The sequence below is a fragment of the Pagrus pagrus genome, assembly GCF_965226575.1.
Source record: "Pagrus pagrus genome assembly, chromosome: 4".
Classification (NCBI taxonomy): Eukaryota; Metazoa; Chordata; class Actinopteri; order Spariformes; family Sparidae; genus Pagrus; species Pagrus pagrus.
Genome location: NC_140188.1, coordinates 31,015,806 through 31,030,030, shown reverse-complemented (window position 1 = coordinate 31,030,030; position 14,225 = coordinate 31,015,806). Strand labels below are relative to the sequence as shown.

General features: G+C 41.1%; 1 protein-coding gene across 3 annotated transcripts in view; it reads right to left on the bottom strand.

The window, feature by feature from the left end:
* The window catches only part of sgsm2 (small G protein signaling modulator 2), a 109,605-nt gene that overhangs the window by 14,888 nt on the left and 80,492 nt on the right, over window positions 1-14,225 (bottom strand). Inside the window, exons 6-15 of one of the 3 annotated variants that reach the window (XM_084351454.1) lie at window positions 13,794-13,942; window positions 13,506-13,640; window positions 9,376-9,500; window positions 9,132-9,199; window positions 8,521-8,684; window positions 7,491-7,623; window positions 7,100-7,237; window positions 3,492-3,666; window positions 3,041-3,105; window positions 1,520-1,665 (exon numbers count right to left, since the gene is read on the bottom strand). In XM_084351454.1, coding sequence (XP_084207580.1) covers window positions 1,520-1,665; window positions 3,041-3,105; window positions 3,492-3,666; window positions 7,100-7,237; window positions 7,491-7,623; window positions 8,521-8,684; window positions 9,132-9,199; window positions 9,376-9,500; window positions 13,506-13,640; window positions 13,794-13,942 — 1,298 coding nt within the window. The remainder of the gene's footprint in view (window positions 1-1,519; window positions 1,666-3,040; window positions 3,106-3,491; window positions 3,667-7,099; window positions 7,238-7,490; window positions 7,624-8,520; window positions 8,685-9,131; window positions 9,200-9,375; window positions 9,501-13,505; window positions 13,641-13,793; window positions 13,943-14,225) is intronic. The other 2 variants (XM_084351455.1, XM_084351456.1) reach the window with 2 other exon arrangements.

Here is a 14,225-nt window from a genome sequence, read left to right as displayed (position 1 = left end):
CAGGAGGAAACAGTGCTTCTGTTGGGGACTGTTTTCCTCCATGGATAAATTCACATTTGGTGCTCGAGTGAGTATTAGGTTTAGCAGGACAGTGTGTGTTGGACTGAGTCAAAATAAACTACAGTGTGTGTGTGTTCATAGCAGGGAAGAACATTTCGGCTCACTGATGTGTTTTTAACAAAAAATGGAGGAAACGTATAGTAGGCTTTGGATATACGCACAATAAATAAAATGCTGAATATCGTCGGTTTCATTCTTTACATGTCGCAGGGGGAGAAGATTACAAAATAATACTCTGTGCCAGCATAGAGGGACCGGGTCAGTTAAGGTATCATTTCTAAAGATGGACAGAGTTCACTGTATCGTTGCTGTAGACAATAACCTGGTGGAGGAAACAATAAACCCTGTGAGCCCTGAAATACAGCCAACAGTACATTCTGATGAAATTCTGTTCAACACTTCATTTCTGTGGTTCCCAACCTGGGGGTCAGGATGGTTGTGAAATGATTAACAGTAGAGGAACGTAGAAAAAAATACTAGTAATAGTATTTGCTATAATACAACACAAAGTCACTCTGTAGTTGAACTGTTCACAACCACTCAACAAATACAACCGATAGTTCTGGTCATGCCCTTGGGTTGCTGGAGTTTGAAAATCAGTGTTTGAAACTTTCTCTGAAATCTTACAATGAGCCTGAGCCTCTGACTGCTGTCAGTCCTCCACACAACTGACCAAAGTGTGGAAAACATATCCAACTGGTGACAGGAGGTGCAAAGAAGACGTTACTTTAGAGTTACAACCAAAAAGTGTGTTAACGTGTGTGGTATAGGCTCATCTATCTACAGAGTCACTACAAAGCTGCTGTGTATGCTTTTATTGTGTTAAACAAACAACAGGTCATGGGACCAGGGGCACCACAGGGTGCGAACACCGACTCCTCATGGTTTTGCCATGTAGTGATGAAGACATCCCTCTGCCCTCACTGAACAACATCTCTGGGACTCAGATTTTCTCTCTTTTGATCACACAACAACTGGACTCTAACAGGGCACTTGAAGCTGTTGTGCTCCTTATATAGCAGATGCTTCTTTCACATCTGTTAAAAACTTCTCATGTGCTGCAGAAATTGCACTGTGATGTCTTACGGTCCAATCCAAAGATTGACAGCAGATTTACAGACAGAAATATTTGCTCCTTGTAATTCTCATAAAAAGATTCCTCACAGGTTGCATCAGCTTATCTCACTTTATAAAGTACTGCTGTAAATAAGACTTGCACAGCATAAGATGACCATGAAATATCTATAGGGCTTGATCAATACCAATGACTCAATGATGACTAGGCAATCTGCTGTGATTTACGGCTGTTAACTGCAGGTGCAGGTTTGTCAGATGGTGCAGGAAGAAGATTAAGGCTCTTGTTATGTTGCTGTAACTCCTGCTGCTTGTTGGCCTATATTTCATTTCTCTCTCAGCCTCACCGTTAGCTGCTGTACAAACTTCTCTGCTCTGTACCCACCTTGCAGTCTTTCTGGTACTTGCTCCACACCTCTTTGCTGAGGCCCCCGGACGCCTCACAGGGTCTGTCAGGAGGGACGATGTTGTGGTTGACCAGAGCTGACAGGTGAGTCCGCACAGTGGACAGGTGTCGACAGTAGGCCAGCCCTGACAGGACAGGTGTGACACGGACAGACACACACAGCTGAGACCAAGTCTCCGTAAAAAGTCAAGTCATTTTTTTTTTTTAGATCGCCCAATATTAGATTCGTCTCAGAAGGCTTTCCAATGTGTACAACATACAACTCCCTCTGTCCTTTGACACAAAAAACAACCTATACAGCTCAGAGTTTGGGTGAGAAACCTTGTATAGACATTGTATAGACAAAATTTAAAAAACAACAATTTGGAGATGTAAAAATACAATATTAAACTGAAAGTAAAAACATGTTTAAGTAATGAATGTATGCACCATGTATTGAGGCCATGTATTTAGCCCATGAGTGACTAATAATAATTCATCAAAATGTAAATGTTGAAATGTGCTAAATGTGGTAAACCACCTGAATGTCTGTGGTCGTGTGACACATGTTCATAGTTCAAAATGATGATGAATGACTTTTAATCAGTATTTACAAAAACAAAACAATTCTTAGTTGTTTTATATTAATCTAAAACTGTTGAACTGAAGTTATATATCAATAAACTGACTAAATTATTGGTATTGTAAAAAGCTGTTGCTGTAATTCAAACTAACTCTCCTTTAGTAACAATATTTTAATAACACTAAATGCATCGTGTTACCCATCAATCTATTACAGTCTTTATAATATTCAGAGGGATATTTCAGTAGCCACTACTTTGTCAAGCAGCATTCTGTAGTTTTAGTGAAGAAATGTTAATGAGCAGGCAAAGATTTTCATTGGCTGATTAAACAAACTGACCTTAAAGGACAACACACTTTATGCTGTTTTTCTTTGCCTTTCTAGCTCTAAACACTTATCTGGGACCTTATTTTCCTCTGAGAACAGCTTGTTTATTCACTTATGGAAAATATACATATTTCTGAGTGTGTATCATCAATATTGTAAATGTTAAAATTCTGGAAATTCTTTCCTTAAACTACGTAGTACTCCTTTAATCACTTCAGATGATTTTAAAATGACTTGTGCCCTGAACTGAAAGCCAGCAGTGCAGTGTTGTTACACATTCTACAAGCTGCAGAACATCAACCTAAAGAGAGAACATTGGGAGTTGCTGCTGTCTCTATAATAGTCTGTAATGTTTATAATTAAATGAAATGCAGGTGAAGCAGGATTACCCTTTTCCAATAGATGAATAATCAGTTTTTAGCAAGTTGTTAGGCTAACTTGAATTATATTATACAGTTTGTGTCTGCATAAAAATGTCCCCATGCTACACACCAACTAAAACTGAAAATAGTAAGTGTTGTATAACACAATTAATGTCACAATCATAATATTCAGAAAACAGCTGGAAATGAAAGTATGAGCACTGTGCAGCGGTAACGTGATGGACTTACATCCATAAAAGGCTCTGGAGACTATCTGCCTCTTCATGTTCTGGCAGAGCATCTTTAGAGGAACACTGGTGGGAAAAAAGAAATCACTCATGACTACCAAGCCGCCCTCTGGTTTATAGACATGTCTTTTTTATATAGGCTTTTTGCTTTTAATGAAGAAACCACAGCCATGGCTGGAGCTTAAGCAAAAACTTCAGTGACTCAATGTGTTTTTACTAATGGATGGATGGACTAGATGCTGCCTGCATGGATTCTCACACTACTTAAGATTCTATGTAAAAAATGTCAATTACTATCTTAAAACGCAAAGAGGATTATAATTAAAACATTGCAGCAGCACTCACAAAGACAGGAATAAAATACAAATTGGTGTTTTGGGTTGTATTTGACTGACAGGATGTTTTGATTCTCTCAGAAAAGATTCAGTGCTTTATAAAATCTCATGACATACGTGTGAATGTCTGATGGCTCATGGATGCAGGTACAGCCAGCCGGGTAGTCGAATGACACGTTGCTACCGGCCGTGGAGCAAGACTGGCACAGCGACTCGTGAGTGGTTACTTCAGCTTGTTGCCACGACGACGGGCTGCCTCCAAAACCCTGCATCTCCATCATCTCCCCGTGATCTAAACCAGAGAGAGTGGAAGTGAGAAGACAGAGAGAGGTCTCAGTGCTCTGAGACAAAATAGACACTGCTGTTTTAATCTACTACACTCTTCGTTGTTTGTTTTGTCTTTAACTCAGCTTCACACTGGCTCTATTCTAGGCCTTACATATTATGACATAGGTCCCTCAGCTCAACCATAAATACATCTTTCCATGTATTGTTCTTTGTTATTCATGACATCAAGAGATGAGTAGATGGATGGGAATTTTACACTCATGTTACATGTGAGAGCTGGAAAAACAAGCGTAGAGAGGAAACCAAAAGTGGAGGGGGACGGTTTAGGAAGCAGGAACGGTGCTGTGGGAGAGACAAGCAGAGAGGATGCAGAGAAGCCATGCTGGTTCAGTTCATTCACAGGGGAGGCAGAGGAGATAGCAGAGCTCAGGGACGCTCCAGACAAACAGGAGAGAGGAGGAAGTAGAAGAGGACAAGAGAGGAAGTGAAGGATTGATAGAAGAGGAGAAGGCAAGGACTAGGCAAATGCTCAGGCCATGCAGGATGCATAAAGCCAGAACAAGACAAGAGACATCAAAAGAAATTATCTCAAACAACAGAAACAAATGGACACCAGTAAAAGGGCACACAAAGGGGAGGAAAAATCATAAAAACTTCAACATTAAATAAATGCTCTTCACCTTAATTCTTCAGGTTGGAGCTGATGACCTGTCATAAATATGAAGCTGCGCTTTGGTTGTTCAATAACCCCAAAAAACAAATAATAATAAGAACGAAAAAAGCGAACAGAAAAAATGCTGGAGTGAGACCGACATTTGGCCTCCCCCTCTTTACTTTAGGACTAGACGTGATCAACAACTGTTTTTGGGATCAGTAATGCAACCCTGCTCACACAAGGACTCCACGTCTCTACTACTGCGGAACCCCACAGGACCGTAATGAGAGGGGTGGAGGAGGGGGCGAGGGGAGGGGGAGGGCGGTGGCGGGGTTAGTGAAGAATTACAGTGAACAGCATCGCAGCAAACGACTGCACAAACAGAGGAGAAACAACTGAGAGAGAGAGAAATCAAAACGAACAGAGGAGGAGACTGTGAGAGAGGATTTTCCATCACAAATACGCAGAAACACATAGTCGTTCTTAAAAAACAATGAAACGGGTGCATATCTCCCATGCAAAAATTGTCAAGCATGTTGCAAGTGAGAAATGAAAGGACAAAAAGTAGGAAACAGAATTAAGTCAAATCAAAGGAGTGCAAAAAACTAAGCAAATTATCAAAAGCTTTTCTTGGCCACAACAGTGGAAACCCAACAGTGGTGAGGCATGCTTCAAAAGCGATACCCTTTCATAACTGTAAGGCAGTCAGCACTGCAAATCCCAGAATGCAAAGCAGCCGGAAAGGCCTTGCCCTAGACAAGGAGACCTGGGGAAGTTTGAATCTGTTTACAGCGATGAAACCAAATGACAAATGTGTCTAGTCACTGTCTTGACAGCAGTCTCATTATACAAGTCTGTTCAATTGACAGTGTGTGTTTCCAGAGTGTGTTTCACAGACTTGCATAAGGATCCCTGCCAGGAAACTGGATTAAAGTGTGTCTCTGAGTGGTGGGAGGAAAAGGAAGCAACAGAGAGAGAGAGGTAAATTAAGCAGGAAGGGCGTAGGGGGAGTCTGCCAGCGGCTGCTGTGGCATTAACTGAGAATATCTGGGACGAAGCCATTTTCTAAACATGTTATTGTGTCAGATTACAATGTCCAGGGGCCTTTAACTTCCAGCTGTAATTTATGTGACAACAAAAGGACATACACACTGTTAAACATCCAGCCACCAAAGAAGCTTAAAAAATGTATTTTATTGTGTTGAGTAACAGAATAGTTGGATTAGGCTATCAATGGCTGAGACTGTTTGGTTTGGCTCCAAAGATAATATCTAATTAAAAGGATTCATCTCGCTGCCGACTGACATATCTGTAACTGTTGCATCAAGATGGCGTGGATGTGATGAAGTCTCCTGTCCTTTACTGACACGCTGGAGAGTCTGCTGACAGCTCACTGCAGATCTGACATTCAGGTTTGATGATGCCTTAATACACAGAACAATACTTCTGTCTTATGAACTTTAAAGCCTCTTTTGCCACTGACACAACAATATGCAATGGTATGTGGCTGCAAAGTAACACAGCAAGCAGGACTTTTTTGTTTTGTTTGTAAAAGATGCGACATATAGCATTTTTAAAGGAGTAATATGCAAAAATTGGCTCCCCAAAAATATAGTGGCAGCAAATCACCAGAATAACCGCTAACTGCTGCTCACTATACTCTTTGCTGTAGCTATCTATCTGTAACTTCTAGCTGTGGTTAGCTAGTTAGCTGTGCAGCTAGTCGCCCTTTTAACTGACTGGAGTCTTCCTGCCTAGACTGCGACCTCAATTCACAGGGGCAGTGTTGGTGTTTACATTGTGGGTGACCAGGCTCAGCAACCTCCCAATGAACATGACGGGCCACTGGACTAAGACTGAACACAGCCCCTGAGACGGAAGGAGGCCAGTTAGAAGACATGGGATATAGTGGGACAGGACGGGCATGTGGCGCAGGAGGAGTAAGGGGGAGCCTGGGCAGCAGCAGCATCATGTACAGTAGAGCCTGAGTATTATACATCTGGCACGGTAATTTAAGGATTTATTTATTACAAAAAAATATGGAGTTGGTAATTGTTGGAGCAGTGGAACTACAAACCTATATGTTTTTGGTGAGTTTAATTTTGTCGAGTTTTAATGAAGTGTGTTTTACAAAGAGTTAACAAGGCAATTAAGAGAGGAAAATAGGTGTAGGAATAGCTTTTACCATCCATTTTTATTCAGTGTAACACTGGCCAGAAAATGTGTGTTTACACTGAATAAAAACGGATGGTAAAAGTTACCTTTGTTCTTTGTTTGCTAGAATGAAAGTGATGAAAGTTGACTTCCTATGCAAAAAAGCAGCAGAGGTCACCTTGTTACTGCATCTCCCTTTGTGCTGGAAAACAATCTAACAGGTTATTTAAAATAAATCAAACCTCTTGGTACAAAGTTAGAGGCTGTCAGTCGTCTCAGAGATTGTTGGGCTGTACAGTGTCTACTGTATCGACCTACTGTTGTCTCAGTTTTAATGTGTATGTCAATATGGCTAACAGGCTATATGAAGTGCATAATCCTATCATATAAAAAGTAACTTTGCTTTTCAGTTTTGTGTTGATCAACCTGGACTTCCCCATGTCCTTGTGAACATAGCCAACCCCAGCCCACTCCACCCTGTTGGACTCGGCCTCAGGAAGCACACACACAGGCAGATGAAGCTGGGGGGAGGTGGGGTTGGGAGGGGAGAGGGACGTCTGAAGCCGGGGTGAGGTCTCAGGAGTGGGGGGGCAGTAGGGTTGGGTGGGTGTGTTAAGGTGATAAAAACCTTTCATGACATTAGGGTCTGTGAGGTTCCGCGAGCAGATCATTGAGATCATAGCATGGAGCCTATCTTCCTCTTCCTCGTCATCGTCCAGGGACGGAGCGCGGCTGCCCGTGGTGTGGTGGTAGTTTATAGTGACTGCTTGCACCAGTGGGACAACAGAGAACACAGTTAGAACAGTGCCACCCTCCAGACCTCGGGAAGAGCATTGTGGGAGAGACACCACACTTCACCCATACTTTGTAATCACATCAAGACAAAATTCAAGCAGATATACAGTACTTAACTTTCAAAAGGCAAAAGCAATCACAGAGATAAGTGTTAACCATCGAGGAAGATTTTTTTTTTTTTAACTTTGTAGCAGTGTGCATGATAATGTAAAACTGTTACTTACTGGCATCATAGCGGTATCCAGGGTAGACAATGCGAAACACATAGTCAGCAGCTGTCTGCTCCTCACCGTTCCTGTCCTGGTCGATAAGCCGAGCAGCACTGCTCCTCTTCCTCAGTTTAGGGAAGACTTTCCCCTGCAGAAGTGTAAAATGTACAAAGGTTATTCTTAGTAGAGGGACTTAGCTTCTGCCTTATGCTTCCACTGGAAGACGTTTTGGATACATCAGTGAAAAAGCAACACTGCTCTGAATAAATGTTATCTTTATGCTCTGTGTGGAAGGTGAGCTATTGTTGCAGCTGTGGGACAGTAAAAAATAAATAAAATAGCTGTGTTGCAATATACAAGCATTAATGATAAATGTGTAAAAAATAATGTTATCATGAATTCTTTTTTTGCCGTGATAATCATGTAAATCTGATGTAGTGACATGCCTAGTGCTAATATTGATGTTCTTTCCTTAAGAGTGTTAAGGTGGCAAAAAGGTAACTGTTCAGCTGAGGGAGAAAAAACATTTCATTATTGGATTTGAATGTGTGGGAGCTGAACATAATTTAAGGTCTCATCCCAGAATCATCTGGCTGTTAAGTTCAAATTTTTTACACGAGCTATGTCACAATTATGCATGCAAAAGGGTCATCGACATGTACAGTAACAAAAAAATTATAAATAAAAATATGCATAAGCAAATCGCCAACATAAATAACATACAGCAGAGCCTTGTCGATCACAACAATATGCTATTTTTATGTAATAAGTATAAAATAAAATTGCATCCATAGTAACTAGCATAATTGGATCCCACCAAAACATAGAAAAGTAGACTTTGTGTCTAGTCCGGTTCCCAGGAAACTTTGTGTGAAGGTTTCCTGAATACTGATGCCAAAATTAAACTGATGAAAAATTGGCACCATTGTAGGAAAGGTGAACGTTTGCTAGTTCGGATGGTTTGATACGTAATTTTTTTTATTTTGGAATGGAAGTGCTCCCACTCAATAAAGTTTGTGAAAACAGATGTAACAATGTGACACACCTTGCCTTTCTGAGACCAGAGGGGCGGCTCCAGCTGACCCCGTGGTAAAAGGCCGGTTTCGAGACAGGAGAGGAAGGCCAGGAGGTGACCACCAGGGGGGAAGTGGAGGGGCGGCCGCTGGATCCCATCCTGACTGACAAGGACCAGCGTACCACCACAGTCAGCTGAAAACAGAACGCAAGAAAGAGATAAGAGCATTCAAAAAGGGAAAAGGACGTATAGACTATGTAATACATATTTGGATTATTTTAAATCATTTTCGACTTTTATTTTAAGTTATATATTTGAAAAGTGTAGTGCACATGCACATACACACACACACACACACACACACACACACACAAACAAACATATGTAAGAGATGCAAAGGAGAGAGAGAACATTTGGTGAAGAAGTGGTCACCATAATACATGAGAGGCACTTACATGCATCTGACCTGCACTGCCCATTACTGGCTATTTATACTTCATCAAGACAAGCAAACAATGTTGTGATATGACATCAGCTTATGATACACTTCCTGATGGAATGCTCATGGTATGAGGTGATGGCTGCAGTGTGATATGACTGTGTATGTGTATTGTACTGTGAGAGAGTAGCAGTATACTTACGGCGTTGGTGACAGTGGATACAGACTATCTGGCGCAGAGGGACAGTCAGTGCATAGTCCCAGTAGATACTGTCAGACAGGGAGATGTTTTGGATTGGTAAAGTAAGCCACTGTGTAAAATGAAGCTTCAGAGGCAGTTGTTGCTTTTCAATTCATCGTTTGTGTAAATGCACAATTTTTCCACAGGGAGGAGTTACATCATTTACATATTATCAATAAATAATTAGCGGATGTCTCTTGGGTACCTCTTCTCAAGGTCACAGTCACCCAGAGTGCCATTGATGAGCTGGTTGGGTGTCCACTTCAGGGTGAGGTTATCCCCAGCCTGGTGGAGCGACAGGTAGCCACGCAACACCTCCATGTCCTTCTTCTACGGTGGGAGACAGGATATAAGAAGAGGGAGGGACATGATGTGAGACTTCAGGTTTTGACTTTCAAGCATGAGACAGAGGGTAGCTAAAAGGAGTCTGCATCCTTGATTAAACCTTTTTAATCCAAACAACAGCTGTGATACCTGCATTTTAACCACCCGACAACTTGAAATGAGACATCCTTCAAATCTTAACAAAATAGTTCAACATTCTTTCAAACTATACTCATCATTTTTATTTCCCCAAGAACTAGAGGATAAGATCCATACAACTAATTGCTGTACTTAATGTATGGAGCTAGAGCTGGGAGGTGATTAGCCTAGCTTAGCATAATGACGGGAACAACCTGACGTTCCGAAACACATCCATTGCGAAACTCAGGGTCAGGGGTTCCACAATAGCGGGGTCTTTAGAAAAAATGGGAAACCACGCCATTACGATGAATGGAAGTCTATTTTCGGAACAGCGAGGTTTCGGAAAAGCGGGGTTTAACGCCTAATGACTGGAAGCAGATGCAAAAAGTTAGCCTGGCTCTGTCCAAAGTTATTAAAACAAACAGAAATGAAAGAAAGTTAATTTGTGCTTATGGATAGAGGTCCTATGCTATGCTAGGCTAGTCACCTCTCGACTCCAGTGGTGTACTTAATGCACAGAAAATGACAGTGATTTCAATCTTCTCATGAACAAAGCAAATAAGCACCTTTTCCAACATTTTGAACTATATCTTGATTTATTTCTCTTAAATGATAAGTGTCTGTGGCTAAGTTTAAATCCAATAAACGTTATAGTTTAACACTCCAAAACACAGTTCATCTGCTTGATCAGAAATGTCTGATCAGTTTTAAATGACTGAATGATTTAGTGTCTCAAAAAAACCCTGAGATCATGTGATCAGAAAATAGTTTTCAGGGCCTCTTGGTGTAGTCAACTATAATCTCATATAAATTAATCCTGCTCAAACAGATGAAGTTAAAAACGGTACATTTATTTCATGTTACAATACGCTGTATATAGACAGAACCTGGTAATAGTATAATATAAGAAGCAGAGGGTAGAATCAAATACAGTACCAGTAAACATTTGTAGTGTGCAGTGAATGCTTGATTTTTCTATAAGTGCACTCAGCCATGTGCGCTAGCATGGCTCTGTCAAAGGCTGAGCATTGTGGGAGGCAAATATGTGCTCATTATACATTCCCAGGGCCAAACATGCTGAAGCTTCTTGGCAGCACAGAGCACATTACAGGCAGGAGAAATACAGCTTTCATTCCAAAGATCACACATACAAATGTTGTGTGTGTGTGTGTGCATAGCACAATAATAGATGAAAATAACCATCATTTGCAATCTATCTGTACACCAACTGAGTGGGTGCAGAGCGCTGTCTGTGTGTACTGCATGTATGTCAGCCTCCAAGTTGGATTTCTGACTTTATCCGAGAGCAACAATAGCTTCAGGGCTTCCAGAGCAGCACACTGAGGCCTGTAACATCTCATTTAACTTTCTACGAAAATTGTAATGCCAATAATCAACATAAAGTATAGATTGAGATATAGGAGCTAGAGAGATACAGGGTTGCTGTAATACTGATGTCTCATTTAATCATAGTGTACATTTGGTACACTGATGTAACCCATGCTTTCTATGATCATGTTTGACAGCAGGGTATCGCTGCTTTGATCCTCTGACGTGTTCATGGTGCTTTGAGAAACAAACCACACAGATTGACTCAGTAACACAACTGTCACCTGTGCTCAGTTCACTGAACGACCTCAGGAATCCAACTTAACACAACTGCTTCTTCACCGGCTTGGATACTGAGTTGACTCTTATGACCTCCATGAGCTGGATTTTACTTTCTACAGCTTGCGCTTAATTTCAAAACATTTACATATATTCATACAAGTCAGGAGTTCAGCTCTTACAAAGTTTTCTGTGTTTTCTCACTACAACACACACGTCCCTCCTGTGGTATCCAGCCATGCAGGTTAGATTTTTAACTTAATGTGTCCATATTTTGAGATATTTCTATCAAATATCTACTTCCATGCAATTGCGATGTAGGAATTTTGTTTTGCGATGATCACTGTATTCATTATGTCAACATTTCAAGAGTCAGTATCCCTGATACTGTCCTTTTTGTTTATACTGTTTTAATTAGTACCATCTCTAATGGAAACTGTTGATAGCAAAGTCTGTGACCCGGACAGTCTGTTGTTTGTTAAAAACAAAAAAGAGCTAAGAGAATATTAATATATTAATATCAAACATGTGTAGAGTAGTGATTATTTTTAGTCGGTTCATGAGACAGATGTCAGGAATCAAGGTCAGATATTCAGCAACTCAAATAATATCTTTGTTGAAAAGCCCATTCTTTAAAGATACATTATGTAATTTTGGGGAAGAAATTTTCTGCCGAAACTGTTTGTTTTCATGACTGAATAATTGTTTAATTGTTTTAACTGTACTGTGATACTGTTTTACTTTGTTTATATGCGGCGGACCCTGCCACCTTTCTAGCTTCAAACAGTGTTCTGGGACCTAATTTTCCTAATTTTCCTCACAGAACAGCTTGTTTATTCACTTAGGGAAAAACATTCATATTTCTGAGTTTGTGTTATTACCTCATTAATATTGTAAACATTAAAATTCTGAGTTATAATTTCTTCTCCAAAATTACATAGTGCCCCAGTAAGTGTGCCAAATGAGAAGGTTTTGGAACAACTCACGTTAGCTTTAGCTTGCTCCACTCGTCGCCGTCCTGCCAGTCGAGATGCGTCGATCCCCGAGTGATCGGGGATCAACGCATCTCGACTGGCAGGACGGCGACGAGTGGCTACTGCTGATGAAATGTGAGTTGTTCAAAAACCTTCTTTTTAGTAAATTCTGTGTACACAAACAGTATTCTCAATGATCGTGTTCATGTGTAGAGACCCTGAGTTTTATGTTGTGTCGAGTCTTCTTAGTGTTTTAAAAATAGCGATTTTGATGCTACCACACAGCTGTCCCTAGCACACATTGAAAATGATTTTGACCCGAAAACGAAACTACGGTAAATCTTAAAAGTGGCTTTTTCGTCGTAATTATGCTTTTACACGAAGGTTTGACTCGGGTACATTCACAAAAAAAGGCTAGGTTACATTTTGGCGAGAGTTACACTTTAAGATCAGACTGTAGAGTTTCACATTATGAGAAAAGCCTAATGTTTCTAGAAAGACATGTTGCAGTTGATTTTTCTTTATGTTGGTTTTTAAGGTTGTGAGGATGTCAGGATTGGGAATTTTGCTGTAGCTGTGTTGTGTGTTTTTTGTGCATGTCTGTTCTCAGAGGCTGGGCGTGGCTTCCTGCTGGCTGGAGCTTCCCACTCTCACACACCTGCAGTGCATCTGATCATCAGCGCCAGTTTAAATACCCTGGTCTTCTCTCTACTCTCTGCCACATTATTTTGTCTCTCAGATGTGGTACACAGCCTTGTTGTTTACATTTTACTCAGTGAAACTCGTCTCTTGTGTTACTTTGTTACCTTGTTAACTTTGTCTCTCCTTGATCTCTCCAGTGATCGACTAGCTACCAGCTTCCAGCTTCCTGACCGCCTCCAGCACCTCTGCAACCTGCCTGCACTCTACTGTGGATCCTCAGTGTTATATCCTCCTGAGCCTCCACTTCTACCTCAGCCCAAACCACTGTGAGTCTCCACCCCCTTACCTACCTAGCTAGTCTGCTCTAGCTTATCTACTCTGCTCTATTAAAAAACCGGAACCACACACTGTTGACAGAGAGATCCAGGTTCAGACTCTGCATTGGTATCAATTTGGATTGACTTCATGAAAAACTCCCATTGAGATTAGGAGCAAAAAGATGTGATCAGGACAACCCTGGTTCTGAACTGACCTTTTAACACAAACTTTAATAGTAGCTCAGATAGTGTATGTGTCAGGTGCTGGTTTGAATCATTTTGTTCAGTTGTTTCAAAGCTGTCCACAAAGTGAGAATGTGCAGTCGTACCGGTTGCACCAGGACGTTGTTTTTGCCGTAGAGAAGGTGTGTTCTAGAGTTTTGGTGGAGAGACTCCACGTACTCCCTCGCTGAGGCAGCAAACCTGTCCTCTGACATGCTGCCACTGGATTGCCTCTTGCGTATCTAGAAAAGAAAAGATTTTAACAGCCACCTTACAGTATTCAGCAAGTAACTCATCCCATCTCACACATCCTCAGTGATCATTCCTCCCCTCCACCATACGCCAGCATCTCCTGAGGACCAAAACAGCTGATCTAAAACAGCCTCCACACTCACCCCCAGAGCAGGCCGGCGGCCAGCTGAGGTGTCTTGGCCCCGGTGGGCCCCGTGGATCCGGTGGCGCTGAACCAGCTCATTGGCTGAGGGGTCTGTCCAGAAATGATCCGACGTCTTCAGTTTTGTGTACTCCAGAGCGCAGGGCCCCACTGAGAGCACATGATTTATTACAAAAAGAATAGTTAACTGTTAATAAGTGAATAATAAAACATGTATTACTGTTGATAAAGCAATAAGTAGTAAAAGTTTAACAATGACAAAATCTGTATTTTAGTTAAACTGAATAAATGTGTTCTAATGCTGTGATACACAAGTATCAGAAACTCAGAAGGTTTATATTAACATTCCGAAACGCCAATAAACTGTCCTATAATATAACAATAAACCTGTTATGACATCATTATTAATAATCTTGTAAGGGCCTTTATTGCC